The sequence below is a fragment of the Gavia stellata genome, chromosome 10 (genome assembly GCF_030936135.1).
Source record: "Gavia stellata isolate bGavSte3 chromosome 10, bGavSte3.hap2, whole genome shotgun sequence".
In the NCBI taxonomy this organism is placed as follows: domain Eukaryota; kingdom Metazoa; phylum Chordata; class Aves; order Gaviiformes; family Gaviidae; genus Gavia; species Gavia stellata.
Window position 1 is genome coordinate 10,791,892 of NC_082603.1, and position 16,803 is coordinate 10,808,694.

Consider the following 16,803-nt stretch of genomic DNA (forward strand, 5'->3'; position numbering starts at 1 on the left):
TTACTGATTTTTTTTTTTTTTAAATAGAAGTTGAGTACTGTTCTGGAAATAATAGCCTTTAAATCTCTTCTCTATCACAGATAACCTGAAAATGGGAATGCTAATGTGGGACCCTGTTATAGCTTATGCTCTAACAAGGATAAACCATGCCAATCCTTTAACATTGATCATAGATTAAAATGACCTTGCAAATATTCCCATTTCTTTCGAAGTTAGAGTGTGGGGCACACTTTAGAAGACAAACAAGATTGAAAAAGCAAGAAAAAAATGCGTATTATAATTAGGTAGGACTAACTGTAGAAAATTAGACAATACCATTGTCTAGTTCTTCCCACATAACTGAGTATTAGAGATCAAGGAAGAATTAAGAGGCCTAATTTAGGCAGCCTAATTATACTCAGGGGGATCATCAAACACCCTGTTTAGCATATTCATAAAATATCTGAATCGCTTTTCAGAAGAATGTAGTTCCTGTGTCCATTGGCTGGGCTCCAGAGTCCGGCAGACTTTAAAACCCTCCAAAATGCCTGAGGGTTCAAGTAAAATTGTATTTTAATTTATATGTGAAACATAATTTTATATCCCCGCCTGCCCTTACAACTTTTAATGAATTTTATATAGTCCTTATTCTTCCAGAATGCTTTCTATTACACTTAAACCATTAACTCAAAGTGAGATGCAGAAAGGCAATTTTTTAAAAATTAATAGCCAGATATGTAATTACATTTTCAGCCACTATCCTTAAAAGATGTTTCAGAGCGTAATTTTTAAAAGACCATCTATAAGATTTTTAAAAACTCTTAAAATCACAAGAAACACTCTTTCAGTATGCATCAAAATGTGCCTAAACGTTCAAATATTATGTAAACAAACCTGATTTTCCAAAACTATGCAGAAGACTCATGAGTCCAAATAAAATATAAAATATAAATCTTAATTGCCATATCAGCCTTCTGTTGGCTAATGGCTTAGTAAATTAGGTGGAATGTTATGGTCTGATCACGAATGTTCATTATTTGAAATATTCTGTACAGTAGGAGCTGCATCTAGCCCCAGTAAAGTTCCAAGATATGACTGGTCTCTAGGATCCAACATTTGCTCAGGCCTTACAGGATGAACAATATTTGCAGGTTGTGGAGTAAGAGTGTATTTCTCTAGAAATGATAGATCTGTTGCTCGTTGATAATCTGTCTGCTCAGGCTGCGGAGGAAGAATGCCATGTGACTGAGTAGTATGCTGTACTAGATCAGCTTGCGGATCAGACATCTGAACTGGTACCAGAGTCACAGGCACACATACTTCTGTAGATACATTCTGTAGCAAAGTTTTGGCTTCTGATTGATATGCTTTGGACTGTTCCACATACTGTTTAGCCTCAGTTTGGTAAACTTTGTCATCAGAGGTGTACTGCACTGGTAAGGAGACTAGCTTTTCCTCTGAAGAAGATGTCAATGCCTCTTCTGCAGCCTTTGATCCATGAACATGATCAATATGATATTTCAGCTTGTCTTTTCGTTTAAATGTTGCATTGCAGTGTTGGCAATTAAAAGGTCGAGCATCTGAATGAATAACCATGTGTTTTGTTAATGTCTTCTTAATTCTAAAAGACTGATTACAGATTTGACATTTGTAGGGTTTCTCACCTGTAAAGACAGAGAAGTAAGAATTAGTTATTCTGAGTAACACCATGTCACACACAAATATGCAAATACGTACATGGATTATGGCATAGAGACCTAGTATGAAGCAGTGTTACTGAAAACAAAGAGCATATGTTCAGCATCAATTTTGGAATCAAAGGAGCCATCAGAAGTTTGTTTATAAGTTATATTAGCACACCCTTCTCCTTACATACAATTCTCTCAATACTTGGGATTTCTGTCAGATACACACAAATACAATCAGGATATAAACCAAATAAAAAAGAACAGTCTTTAACTGTTAGGATACTGGTATTAAATGAGCTCAATTTGTACTTCTACGCATTTCGAAAGGACAAATTTCCCTAAACATAAGGCAGGAAAAACAAAGTCAAACATATAAGGACATAAACCTTTCCAAAGGGATTTCAAATCCTTGCTTGGATTACCACTTGAGATGTAGTATTCTCTGGACCACAAAAATTATTAAGACTGTCTGGGTAAATCTGGGAAGAACATACACCAATAAACTAAAGGAAGAGGTGTAGAGAGCATACCACAGACTTGTGTGGAGGATTATCAATATTTCAACTGATACATTCAGAACGTAGTATTCAGGAATGACCAACATATGAGAAAGAATAAAAAGTATTGCTGCTTCTTGCTACTCTTGCCCTGAATGCTGAACAACCATAATGAATTAAATAATTCCATCAATGTTGATGCATAAAAATACATTCCTACATGTTTTGTTGGGGTTTATTTTATTTTTACCTGAATGTGTCCTAAAATGCATTTCCAAACTTGATTTCCCTTTAAAAACTTTCTTACAGACTTCACACTGGTGAAATGTTGCTTTATATCTTTAAAGAAGAAAAGACATTTCATGTTAGATACTTTTTTTTTTAAACCAACTAACGATAAAGCTATGGGCACAGTCCTTTCTGAAATCTTTAATTGCAAAATAGCTTAACATCAAAGTTTCCAAATTTCCTCACTTACATTCCTACTTCCTGGCATCTGCATACCTGTAAGGTCAATTAGATTGTTTTCGATATTCAATCTTATTCTCTGCTGTGATTGGCACTTAGTATTCAAAGAGCAAAAGCCACTAAAACTTCTTTTCTGACCCCAAAAATATCCTTAAGTAACAGTTTTCGCCCAACATCCACAAGAGGCTTTCACTTTGGCAGAATTATTCCATAAATAAAGTACTAGGAATGGTTTAGGCTACTGGCTACCAAGAAAAAACAGAGAATAAGCAGACAATGTACTATACTTTCAACACATACACATCTATAATGGCTTCTACACAATGTTAATGAGTACAAGCAGTTAAAACACATAATTTGAAAAACAACTACGTCTCAATTTATTTGAAAATCTCTGAAAGGCTTTTTTTTGGAGCTCAAGAATTTAAAAACCCTCTTGCACTTTCAATTTATAGACATAAGTTGGGTTTCCAAGTTTTTACCTGCTTTCAGAGCCACTAATCTGCTACCAGCTTCTAAAATACCTAAGTGTGGGATAGCTCTCACAGTGCTTGAATCATGTCTAATAATTCAGTCTTAACTAGTCTGCAATGACAATATTACAGCAAACCATCAGTTTAGAACAACACTGAGAAAGCTAATTGACAGATTAAAATTTGATCCTTTTTTGTATTTTTATTTTATTTACTTAATTATGCTACACAGAAAACATCTTGCTTAAATTGTGGAGGCAATCTTCTGACATCCACTTCAAACCATAACAATGATATCTCTATCAAGACTAAGGTAGAAGGCATGTCAAACACACAGACTACTAGAATTCTGCATGAACATGCAAGTCCCAACAAAATCAGTTACAGCACAGAAGTATTTATGCAGTTATAAAAACCCCACACTTACTTCTGCCAAACTTTTTCGCCTAGATGAACACTTTTATAATGAACAGTAAGGTGATCTCTACGGCCAAAACATTTTCCACATTCCTCACACTGATGTGCTTTTTCACCTACAAGGGCAAAATTCAATAAATTTTGGTTAAATCTTCTGGAACTTATTAAATGTCTAAGAGCTGTAATTGTAAGACATACAGTAGATCCATGTTCATAAAGTCCAGACAATCAAGCTTTTCCATACCTTACTCAGAGAAGGATTCTCTGTTATCAAAGAACAAAATTCAGGAAGTAGGTTGGTTCTATCAGAGTAAGGATTTTTACCACTTGCTGTATATATGACTACTACTGACTGTTTGTCATTTCTACAAAGAAATTAATGTTCATGAGTTAAGGGACACTTCCCCAAACACCCACTGTATGAGAGGTACAAGTGAACGACCAGGAATCTACTCTCCTCATTATGACCCGAAATGTGATATCTTCAATAATTCAGGGGCTTTAAAAGAAGCTTATTAAAACACACCAATTATTTTCAGCTACTAATTTTTAGAACTCAAAATCACATCACAAAATTTATCTTTTTAATTATCCTGATTTACATAGTTACCTTTTTCTTTTACGCTGCTGTTTAAAAGTATCTTGATTCTTTTTAGTCATCTTGAGATCTTCCACAAAGTGGCAGAATATTTCTTCTCGTGTAAGTAGGAGGAGTGTGGACAGTCAAAGAATGTAACTTTCTAGAGGGGGAAAAGCAAATAGAGTAGAAAAGAGGATTTTTTTTTTTTTGTACTTGAGTTTTCAAAGATTTCTTTATTTTATAGCAGACATTATGATTTCAAACACCAAAAAAAGAAGCTGTCCTTCAAAATAAAAGCTCACGAAGTTTAGACTCTGATCACTTTCATATTTTCATGCTGCCTAGAAAGTATTTTGCCTCCTAGAAGGCCACATTCCTTTTGGATCCTGTTCTGAAAAAGGAAAAGTTCCTAGTGAACCTTTGCTCTTCCTATACATTTGATAACCTTTCTGTTCTCAGTGCAACAGAAAGATTTTTTTTCTTCCTCCTGATCATCCCCATCTGGCTGTTCTCAGGGTTGACTCCACCACCTTCCTTCCTTCCCTCTTCCCTGTAACGGACACTTCATAAACACCTCTTTGATGTTCTTACATTAAAGTGATCAGTGTACAAACTTTGACAGAGACTGTGACAGCTTCTTCTGTGTTGTGGTAATAATGTTTCACACATTGCTATTAAAAAAAAGAAATCTGAACTCATTAAAAAATCCTCCTTTTTCACTTTTGCTTTTTATTATTATTAGTTTTAAAGCAATTCACTGTTACAGTTTTTGACTGTCCCTTGGCTTTCTATGTTAACATGGAGGAAACACTTGGCTTTTAAACCTTGAAAACATGTAAGATTAACCCTATTTTAGTAGACCTTAAAAATAGAGAGAGGAACTTCTATCAGGCCTAAAACATTGCATGTACTGAAAGAAAAATCCATAATTAATTTTTTATTTGATCTTATTTCAAAATAGTAATTTCAAAGCCAATTTTCAAAGAAAATGCCTACCTGAGTGTATTTTTTTGTGTTTCGTCAGATGGTCATGCCGAATAAATGTTTTCCCACATTCTTCACATTCATATCTCTTGTCATCATGGTGGACTCTTAGATGAAGTCTGCGTATTTATAGTCATAAATATAACCATAAGGTGCAATTTTGTTAACGTAATCTGTACTGCTAATTGAATGCAAAATACCAGAAAACACAGTCTTTAATGCTTCACACAAATATCAGGAAGTAACTTTCACTTGAGGTATGCTTAAACTGCTCTTAGAAAGCAAGAAAGAACAGAGCTGAACTCTCATATCTGGTGTTACTTTAGCAGGATATCTTAGTCCTCTGCTTATTTTCTCTTTGACTAACAAAGATGCGAAAGTTTTAGATGTGCAAGAAAGTCAACTTTGATACAAGATTTGTATGGGATTCTCTCTGTGTTTAAACCACTAACATCTTGTATCAAAAATTACATTAATTATCACAGGTTGTTAATATATTTTCAATATTTATGCACGTTTAAAGCATTTACTAATGCTCTCAGAGATGGAATAAATCAAAACCCATACATTACAAAGAATTATGTTGATAACATGAATGAATATATATCACCAAATAAGCGAGACAGTTTAGCAGCTTGTTTCATAAAAATCTGTACCTGTAAGAGCTTCCATGACGAAAACTCTGCCCACAAATACTGCAAAGATGAGGCTTCTCTCCACTGTGAATTCTCAGATGTTCTTTCAAAGTTGTTCTGTTTAACAAAGGCAGTAAAATTTAATTTTAAGCAATGCCACTGCCTATTTAAAGTGAAACAGACTATCAGTTTCTCAATTTCTTTAACTCTGATGGATCACAATATATCCAAATAACTGCATCAATTTATTCGGATAGACACACATACACATACATTCAAAGGCAGTATGGCAGCCTATCTAGCATTTACTAAACCAGCTGGATCTAGAAACAATATAAGGAAAGAAACAAAACATTGTCCCAACACACATTTGGACAACGTACATTAAAGAAAACATCAATTTTGACACTATTTTCTATGTAATAATTTCCTTCTTACTATATGTATAAAGCCAGAGCTTTAAAGTCAGACTTGAAGGAAATCTAGATAATGGATGTTAATTTAACTTAACTCAGCCCAGAGCTTATTTAAATAAATATATATTTATACACACATATGTATGTATACATATGCAAGTCTACTTTTACTATAGCCTTTCCAATGTGAAAAAGAAAAAAGTGGATACAGGTGAAAATTACCCTCAAGCAAAGGAATCAGACAACAAAATTTACTGTATACAGAGCTGGTAACCATGTGAACTAAACAAAAGAGAAAATTCTTTTATCTACTTCCTGTACTTACTATAAATATTATTTTTCAAAGATATTTTTTATGCTTTACACAAAAATTTTATCTTTTCTAATGAAAGCAACAACATTTAAATATTCAACTACCTTACATAACGCAAATAAAACTTTAAGTGTGTAAACATAGACTTTTTTAAAACATAAATTCTTCTTGCAGTTCAAATTATAGTTGAAAGACTATCTGCACTGTATAGCTTGTTTGTTTACTATTCCATTATTGCATTTTCTTTTAACACATGCATGCCCTATTGACCAAACTACTAGAAAATACACACCACCACCAAAACCCATTTAGAGACAAATCTTCCTCTTACAATACTTCCAGGGGTCTTTGCCAGTCATTGGAAAAAAAATTAAAAAAATCAAGAAAACATACTGCAGTACACAAACTTAGATCTTTTCATATTCCCCAAATAGATCATAACTAGAATGTTAGTCAAAGTTATTGAGAGGAAGCTGTATTCTATCAAAAAAAAAAAAAGAAAATGTTAGAAGGCTTATTGTTTCAGAACCTAAACATAAATCACCATTTGGAAAACTTAAAAGATCTCCTTTATAGAGCAGTGCAAGACACCTGCACTGAAGCCATGTTAACAACCATTTAAAATTCACTTTTTTTTCCCCTCATATGTGTAGAACAGAAATTGGGGGGGAGGGGGATCTTATTTCTACAGCTCTTCTATGCTCTTTTTCTATATATTAGAATTTATGAGCCAACTTTTAGAGCTTCCACTTTTCAAAGTGATGAATTAACATTTTTTCCTCCATTTAGAGAAGCAGCATCAAAGGTTGTACAGTATTATTCCATCTTCCATGAAACCATGTCTGTAGAAGCCCAATTTCTTCTTAGTCATTCTCATCAGTGTTCCTCATCTTCCTGTCCTCATCAGCCTATTTACCAAACTATCTACGGCAGAAAACTCTTTCCCAAACAAATGCAAGATGTTCTTGCAGAACACAGGAACCCTAAGTGAAGTGAATTAGAGGTAAGACTTTCTTAATATAGTTCTGCCGCATAACTAATTGCCTACAGTTGTCACCCTTAATTTTAGAGGTCATCAGAAAAATCACATGCTACTTGTGGCTCTGACACTACCTTTTGATATACTAGGCCTCTGAAATAGTCTCATTTATGTTAAAAACTCAAAGCTAAAACATATTCAGAATCAAACAAAGCACGCTAAATATTTCTCTTTTCTGCTGAAGTTCAAGTAGTCTCACAACTGCTTACCGTTCCCTAACAGATTTTCCACAGATGAAACACGTCCATTTTCTCTTTCCTCCATGAGTACATTCTATATGGCGTTTCAGATTTCCTGTATCATTAAATTGGCGGCCACAAATATCACAAGGAAAAGGCCCTACGAGGAGGCAGACACACATAGTATTATTAAGCACCAGTTAAACCAACCAGGATGCACAGACTGTTACTTGTGAAAACCCTGATCAATTTACAAAGCAAAAGTTTTGCCTAACAAATGATTAATGTTTAGTACAGTCAGCATACTTTAATTAAACTTTGTGCACTTTCTGCTCGGATAAGTTATTTCTAATACCTAGTATTTTGGCAAGTTTCATGATTGTAAAGCAAAAATTTAGAATTAATAGTCAAAAGCAATTAAGCCCACTTAGATTATTTGGAAAACCAAATTCCCATTATATCACCAATCTAGTTCTTACCTGGCAGAAATAATTATTAGTAATAAAAAAGTCTTTGGAATACTTCAGGAGGAAAGAAAAAGGTCTTTGGAAAACTTCAGGAAGAATCTGACTCCGTAGTTGAGAACCAATTTCATGCAAAACAGTTTTAAAACAAAACTAACCTTAATTCTTCTCTCCCCCCCAAATTTTGCATTTATTTAGGTACAATACAATGCCTCAAAAAAACCAGCTAAACAGAAAAGTAAAAAAACAACCAATAAAAAACCCCCCAAAAAAACAACTCCCCCACAAAACTGGAAAAGAGAAAACTGGAAAAGGAGGTGGGATAGAAACCAGACTCATCAGGACATACAATGGTGGAGGAAGGTTTTACTTTAAATCTATTGTTTACATGTCAGAAGGAGGTTTCTATACCGAGATGGAATTTTTCTTGATGTTTCAGTCTTGCAAATCGGGATTTAAAGTGCTCTTCACAGTAGGTACACTTAAAGGGTTTATCCTGAGAGTGAAGGATCATATGCTCTTCTAAATGAGGTCTTCGAGTGAAAGATTTCTTACAAATCTAAAATGATAAATACACTTTGTTAAAGAGACATCAGTTATAACCAGATTTTTTTTTCCTATTCATAAACTCTAACAGTTTAGTTCATCTGCTCTCTGCAGCAATGCAAGATTAAACATGTATTCTTCAAAAGCATACTCTATCCCAACTTCTAAAGCCTTGCTGTCAACATCAAAAAATCTGTGTTCTACATAAACCCTAGTGGATTACACTATATAAATTAGGACGCCGATCCATTGCAGCCTAAATCAAACTACTGGCAACTCCTACATACAGTTAACATGTTCCACCCCCCTTTCTTTCTACTGACTCCAGCCCGTACCAGACTCTCTTCCTAGGGTGTTTCAACACAGTAACTCAACAGAAAATAACCCAATAGAAAAAAAGCAAATAGCTTTGGCTTCATTTTGGATGTTGAAACAGCTCAGCTGGACTGTGGTAAAAGCTGTTGTAGTATAAGCTACTGTAGAACTAAAGTCATACCTGTTCCTTTATTTCTTCTGGGAAATTCTCTGACAGCATGTATTAAATAGAAAATGCCAATACCAACAAAGGAATATAACTCAAAATATATTTAGAGATACAGAACTTTTGCGATGTTAAAATTATGTGAGCTTTTTAGTACTATTTTCAGATTAATCAAAACCTAAATGTACAAAAATTATTATTAGTCATTAAAGTGAGCATGCAGTTCAATTACAGAATTGAAGCCACAGCTCAAATTTAGGTATTTAAAATAGGTATTACAATTTAACATCAGGGTCCTATGCTTTAACGTAAATCAACATGGTGCTCACTGATTTCACTGTGAAACTGTTGCCGTTGTTTATAATAGCTGAAGTTAGTACTACCTAACTCCTATACACTAAATTGTGCAATCAGTTTCTCAGAGCACACCTGAATAACACTCTTTTAGCCTCAGCAAATCAGAAGCAACAGCTTTATTTGTTTAAAAACTCATTAATATTAAATATAAGTGTAAGAAAATCCCATACCTGTAAAAAGTATAACAACCTTCTTGATTTTCTTTACTATTAATACTCTACTGTTTCCGTGAATTTATTAATATTCCTCAAGGATTAAAGTATGACCACCAAATCCTGGTGTTCACACATAGACTACAGCATAAGCCAACAACCTGAAGAAATCCTGAAACTTACATCTGTGGCACCTCAGCCCTCAGAACATACTAAACCACCTGAAAACAAAGTCACAGCTCCTATGGGTTCTGCTCATTCTCCATCTGCTATAAATGCTAAAATTCTACCCCTGCTTTCAATTCAAGTCCATTTTCAATGCACATGAGCAGTACAAGAGCAGTGGCTCACTTTTTAAAGATTTTTACTTAACATAAAATTAATTTTTTCAAGAGGGAAAAAAAAAAAAACCAAACCACAAAGTGGAGTTTACTAAATCATTCATCTGGCAAGAGTACTTTCTGAGAAATTAACATCAACAATGCTGCACAATTGATTCCCACTATTAAAATGTTTCTTATCTAGTAACAAACAGAATCTGTAATATGTTCACACAATATAACTTCATCTGGAAGATAACACCCTTTGGTCAACCATGTAATACCTCCAACCATGGTACCACCACCAGCAGAATGAATACTACAAATTCCTACAGTTGATATCTCCCAATCTCCTACTATAAGTTTACAAGTGAAAGTTCACAAACAAAGCAAGATTAGTAATTAGTTATGGCACTTAATATTACAGACATACAGGGGCAGATAGCAGTTTGCATAAACAAAACAACCACCTTGGAAAAAAAAAAGTAAACTGATTCCCTTAAAAAAACAACCCAACAAAACCCAACATTTGAAACCTTAAGACATTATTTGGCAGCAGACAGATAGAGAATGTAAGTTCTACAAATTCCTTTTTACCGTAGATACAGTTTCACACATATATCTCTCCTGGGGAAAATCAAGGAAAGGACTCTATGATTTTACAACTAGAGATAAATTTAGTACAAATTTACAACTCGATGTGCATATGCAGCTAAATAAGAAAGTGTTTCATATTTAACATATATTTTCCTCACTATTGAGACAGCCTTCCAAAAAATATACTTTATGGTCAGCATTTGATGCTCATAATTAATGGAAAAGCAAATACTCTGTTTTTAAAGTATTCATAACACTCAAGTCTAATCATCTGCAAATTGATGTATTTTAACAATGGTAATAACTGATCACATTAAAAAATAGCGCCTTCAACTATTTTAGAATTCAATTTGGTATTATCTACCCAGCCACAACCTGTACATACAGATAAAGTTCAGTCTTTAAATCAGCACATAAAGAGGAAATTTATACCACCACTTACAAAGCTTACTGAGATTTCGCAGAAACATGTACCATATTTTCACTTAAGTATTCAAGTCACAAAACGTAGCATCTATATGAAAAAAATGAAAGTACTGAAGTATTACTTACATCACATTTCCAACCTTCACTCTTTGTCTTCTTAATAGAAAGAAATTCTTGTACATTCTCTGGATGAAACCTAGGAGAAAGACAGAAGCTGAAAGTAGTTATAACTTTCTAAGATGAAGATCACCCACATACTAAATATCCATTTATAAACTTTATGGGTCATGAAAGTTGATCACCAAACCAGCAGAAGAGAATACTGCTAATTAAACAGTTCTAAAGGCACACGTAACTGGAAAGCAGTGTTGACTATAGACTCCTGTAGAATCTCATATGACAATCGGTAAGACAGAGGACAGCTTAAATTATAATGCTGTATGGATATTTACAAAGAAAGAGAAAACAAGTGATATGTAAACAATAATATCTTATAACTAGACCTATCATAAACAAATTATTCACCTAAAAGAATCTGCATGGAAATGGTTTATCCATCTATTATCATCAACAGTATAGCATCAACATCTAAAACCAAAGAAGGTATTTTACTCTTCCTCCAAATTAAAAGCAACACAGGTAATTATTAAGACTGTCGTGTTCTGACTGTGCAAGCTACTCTGAGCATTCTAAAATTTATAGTAAAAACCTATGGTAGAACTCCCACAGAACCGCTATCGCTATTTAGTCAGTCCCTATGCACTCCTTATGGCAGGCTAGTTGATACTGCTAATCCGCATGTCCTTTGAAAAGATACTTATTTGAAAAAACAGTTATAGAAATAATGCAGAATATGCCGTGTGCAAACACATTTATCTTCACTTTTGAACTGAAAAAAAAAATTCTTCAGAAACACAAGACAAATTTGCTCATACTTGCCTCTTCACATGCTTGGCTAAGGTCTTTTTGCTTGCATGCAGCTTATTGCAGTATGGACATTTGTGTTCCTTTTTATGAAAGTCAGTATCACTAGAGTGTTTCTTCCTGTGCACTGTCAGGTTGGACTTCGTTGAATAGCGCTGATGACATATATCACACTCAAAAGGTTTCTCACCCGTGTGTACACGTGTATGGCTCTCATATTTGCCTATACAACACCACCACAAAAAAAAAATGTTAGCATAAACTGTAACAGGTATCACCTACAATATACACGTTTGGGGGTTATTCAAGAATATCTCTCTCAAATGTGCTCAAGATCTAAGTACCTTCCACACACATCTAAAGACTTCTACTGGTTTACACCACTGAAAACTGCATGGTGAATACATATGCGTTTGATCCAAGGTTCCTCCACACACTTCCATCTTAACTATTTTTAAGATAAAGAGTAAAAATAAAAGGGCTCGGTATTCCTGTTAAATCTGTGCAAGGGTTACAAGTCCCTCTTGTTCAACCCTACAGCATACTCCGTTCCTAAGTACTGAAAGTTATACTACTATTTCATTACACTGATTGTGAAGTACCTTTTCATAACAGGGAACAGTCTTAAAATAAACTGGTATTTTTAAGGTACTTTCAAATAACAAAACACTGAATGAATGATACCCTTGCAAATTACTTATATTGGGGATCCAAGATATGGTGACCCCTAAAGTCAATAGCAGGCTCTCTGCTTTGTACTAGATAATTTTTTTTCTTTGTAGAATATGCATCATACTTCTGGGAGTTAGATAAAGAAAAAAAAGTACAATAGCTCATAAATTTAAAATACGAGTTACTTGCCTACAGTAATACAAGCTTATGAAGAAATACTTTATGTATCACTTGTTTTAATGCCATTTCTCATGTATTTTTGAGCACAAAACTAGAATTCTAAGTCATGAAAGTCCAAAAAGACAAGGGCTGCCAATGTGTGCAAAACCAAAATGTACCATTACAACCCTAAATACTCACAAGCCATTTACTTCTGCACCGTAGCCTTTCAATATTAATAACAAAGCTCTCAAATTCAGAAAATTTCCTATGTTGCTTTAAGATATGGTATTACAAGTACAGTTAAGTCCCACATTTTTAATATTAAATAGCTTCTAAGATATGATTTGTGACCTTGGAAAGTTCATTTCACCTCAGCAAGCTAAGCACGCTGTGTGTGAGTAGAAATTAACACACACACCAGCCCCACCGTTTTCATAAACTCCTGAAATTTCAGAATTATGAATGAGACAATGTGTCTATTATAAGAACACCAAAAAATGCCTAACACTACAAGGAAACATTTCTTTCCTAATTTCCATGACTGAAAGGAAGTCAATACCTTATGTGACCATAATTCAACATTTATTCTAGCTGAAAGAACACCAAAATTCGGGAGTACAGTAGTAATTTACTTTTAATGTGAGAAAGGAGGACAGGAAAGCTGGAATTTTGACTCTTGATATCCCAAGTAACTATACACCTAGATTTGACTGAAACATAAACGATCCTAATAGAACAGATTAAGCTGATGAAGTATTACTTGTTGTTAACTATGGACCAGAAAAAATTAAGCTAGAAGTCAGACTGACTAGGTCCTAAGAATTTTAGGCTGTTTGACAATGATGCTGTTTTACTTCAGCAATAATGACAGCTTTGTTACTTAATTTGGCAGAAAACACAGGACAAGTTTCAGACTTCACGCAATTTATCATTTACCATCTTGCTGTATTTCCCTCCTTTTACAATGCTGCTTTTACATAGCATGCTAACAACCAGAATCCAGAGCAGTGAAAGAGAAATAAATTTAGCCTTTGCAGATTTTTCAAATAATGCACTCAGTTCATTTATTGAAACTGTTTAGCACCACAGACATCACAACTTAATACATTCAGAAAAATTAGCAGCATACTGGATCAGTGAGACGATCCAGAAATTCTGATCTTCATGCTCTAGGACAGAGAAAAAGCTCAGTTTATTTCCCATACAAATAGCACCACCACATGGTAAAAACGAAAGAGATCAACCTAAACTGCTCTTACCTATTCGATCAAATTTTTTGTCACACTTGGGACACTGCAGTAGTTTTTTGCTACTGCTTTGAATGATGACTGGAGCTAAGCCTTCAGGAATATTTCCCACTGAATCAACTGGCTCAGAACCCTCTTCAGCATCATTCTGTTCTTTTTCACTTTGTTCTTCAGACTCTGAATCTTCACCTGACATTTCCTCTTCCTGTCCCTCTTCATCAGCATTGCATTCACTTTCACTGTCTTCAAATTCACTTCTATCAGACGTTTCCTTGTCAGAACTGATTTTTTCCACATTGCTGTCAGACGCATCACCACTTTCATTGTCACTGTTATCAAATTTTGCTGGACATTTACGGTTTCTTGTAGAACGTCTAGTGGAAAAGTTGGCCTTCTCAACCATTTTTAACCCATGTTTTCTTTCCAGTGAAAGGGATCTGTGGGCTTTAGCCAAATGATTTTCTAAGGACTTCTTGTAACAGAAACTTCGACCACAAAAAGTGCACTGATGACTATTTAATAGTTTACCTGTCAGTTCATTGAGTGTTTCTACTGGTGTAGGTGCATCAGTTACCACATCAGTCTGTACGTTAGAAACACTTTCATTATTTAGTAACTTCACTGCATCTATGATATCTAAAAATTTTGCTGCTTCCAGCACTAACGGAATTTCATTTTTATACACAAAAAACTCAGAGGTGTAGAGAAACTCAAGCAAATGCTGAAAGACAGAATGAGTTACATGATCTAATGTGACGACATCGGTGCTTGGATTTTTGCTCAAACACGCATGAAAATAACTACTCCCAACAGCCACTACAACTTTGTGAGCACTAAATTCTTTTCCTTCTACAATTATGAGTAAATCACAAAATGATGGATGTTTCTGTCTATCGTCATTTAAGTATTTAAGTAGATTTTTGTTATACTGCAATGAGCTTAGGAGTTTTCTTTGTTCTGATAATGGTGAAAGTTCTTGGGAGGATTCAAGCTGATCTGCAGGAGCTATTTCTGCAGACTTTGAGACGATTTCTTGTGCACAGTCTACTACAAGAATCTGTTCTGCAGTATCTTTCTCATGGCCAAGATGAACCTTTTCGTTTAGACTTGCAGCGAGTCGTCTCCTTTTCTTCATTGCAGAAGTGCAACTTTAAAATCAGGAGCTTCATAGGTGATTGGCAAAAAATTCTCGTGGAGACTTGGTTCTGCTCCAGACCTTGAGAAAATACGGAACAGTAATTTCATAATCTGCAAAAGAATTATGATAAAAATTACTTTTAGCACTTAACCGTAACTTTCTTTATTACTAATGCTTTCTGTATTTCACTCTTAGTTTTATCTATGCTGCATAGCTTAAGCTTTTATTAAATTACTAAAACCTCATCACCTCCCATTCCAGACCATGGCATAACACTACTCGGAGCAAGCGCACCGACACCACCTATTATTAGACCTAAAGAGGCGACTGAGGCTGCTAGGCGCGTCTCCTAGACGCATATAGCCTGTGAAATACCCCGGGATGGGCGTACACCGTTATTATTATTACACCGAAGCGCGTTCGCTTTCCGTTTAACCCCAACACGGCAAGCCAGCCCTTCTCCCTTTCTCGCCGGGCGCCCGTCCCCTCGGGCCAGCCCGGAGACCCGCCCGGCGCGGCCCTCTCCCCGCGCCTGTCACTGCCAAATGTCAAGTCCGCGGCCGGGCTCCCGCCTCCCTCGGCCCGCCCCGCGGACGGTGCCTTTGTCCCTGCGCCAGCAGGTCCGCCGCGGAGCCGAGGGCCGGCCCAAGGGGGGCCTTCGGCATCGAGCGCGGGGGCAAAGAGGGCGCCCCGGATCCGCCCCCCTCATCGGGGCGGCCGCGAGGGCCCCCCCTGCCCCTGCCGAGCGGGACATAAAATGGCCGCGCGCGCTCCCCCCCCTCCCCCCGGCCCGTCTCCACCCGCTGCCCCGGCGGGGCGGCCTCACGCACCTGCGCGGCGCCGGGCGCTCCCCGGGGCCCGCTCGGCCGCTAAACGCCGCTGCACTCCGCACCCCCAACCGCTTCCGCCACTTCCGGGTCCCGGCGCCGCGCGCAGCCTCGCTCCGTACCCTACGCCGCTGCAAGGGGCTGACGGCGTCACTTCTGAGCATGCGCGAGGGCGGCGGCTCGGCGCCCCCAGCCGGCGGGGCGGGCCGGGGTCTCACTGCGGGGGCCGGCCGGGCAGCATGCCGCCGCGCTCCCCGGGGGCCGCTCGGCGTGTCCCTTCCCCCTCCTGCCCCTCAGCTGTCGGGTCGCTGCCGCCAGGGCCGGCGGGGGCAGGGTGGGCGGTGGCGGCCTACGGGGCTGTGCCGGGAAATCGCCCTCAGCGGGGACCGTAGCGCGGCTGCGAGGGGGGAGCCACTCGTGCCTGCGGCGGGCGTTTCTGGGCGCCCGGCCCCCGTGGCGTGCCCTGCAGGTTCAGGGCGGGCAGCGAGGCAAGTTTGTCCGGTGTGGCCGCTGCGGAGCCGCCGTTAGTGGCGGGCGGCGCCGAGGGCCCGGCGCGGGGTGGCGCGGGCCGCGCAAGCACTGCGGAACGGCTGCACCAGGATGCAGGCCTGACTTCGCCCCCGCGCCTAAAAATGCGGCGTAAAAGCAAGGAATATGCTTAAACAGCAGCCCACTACAAGTAACTCAGAATTCCCAAGCTGCCAACGGTTCTTCTCGATAACGCTCTTTTGCGTTCGTCTTTTACTTCAGTATTTTGAAGGACTTCACATACCTGCTTCTGACATTTCCAGTTTTCGTGCTCCCTGGATGGCAAAAAGACAG

The 16,803-nt window shown here is 37.4% G+C and overlaps 1 protein-coding gene across 1 annotated transcript; it reads right to left on the reverse strand.

Moving 5' to 3' along the window:
• Nucleotides 1–954: 954 nt before the first annotated feature.
• ZBTB41 (zinc finger and BTB domain containing 41) lies at nt 955–16,017 on the reverse strand. Its single transcript, XM_059821922.1, has 11 exons — nt 15,985–16,017; nt 14,029–15,264; nt 11,951–12,158; nt 11,138–11,207; nt 8,544–8,691; nt 7,699–7,828; nt 5,743–5,838; nt 5,099–5,205; nt 3,533–3,638; nt 2,415–2,503; nt 955–1,643 (listed from the first exon to the last, which is right to left on the reverse strand). Exons 2-11 carry the CDS (start codon nt 15,149–15,151, stop codon nt 1,000–1,002), a joined length of 2,721 nt encoding a protein of 906 aa, XP_059677905.1. The 5' UTR covers nt 15,152–15,264; nt 15,985–16,017; the 3' UTR covers nt 955–999.
• Between the last annotated feature and the right edge of the window lie 786 nt (nt 16,018–16,803).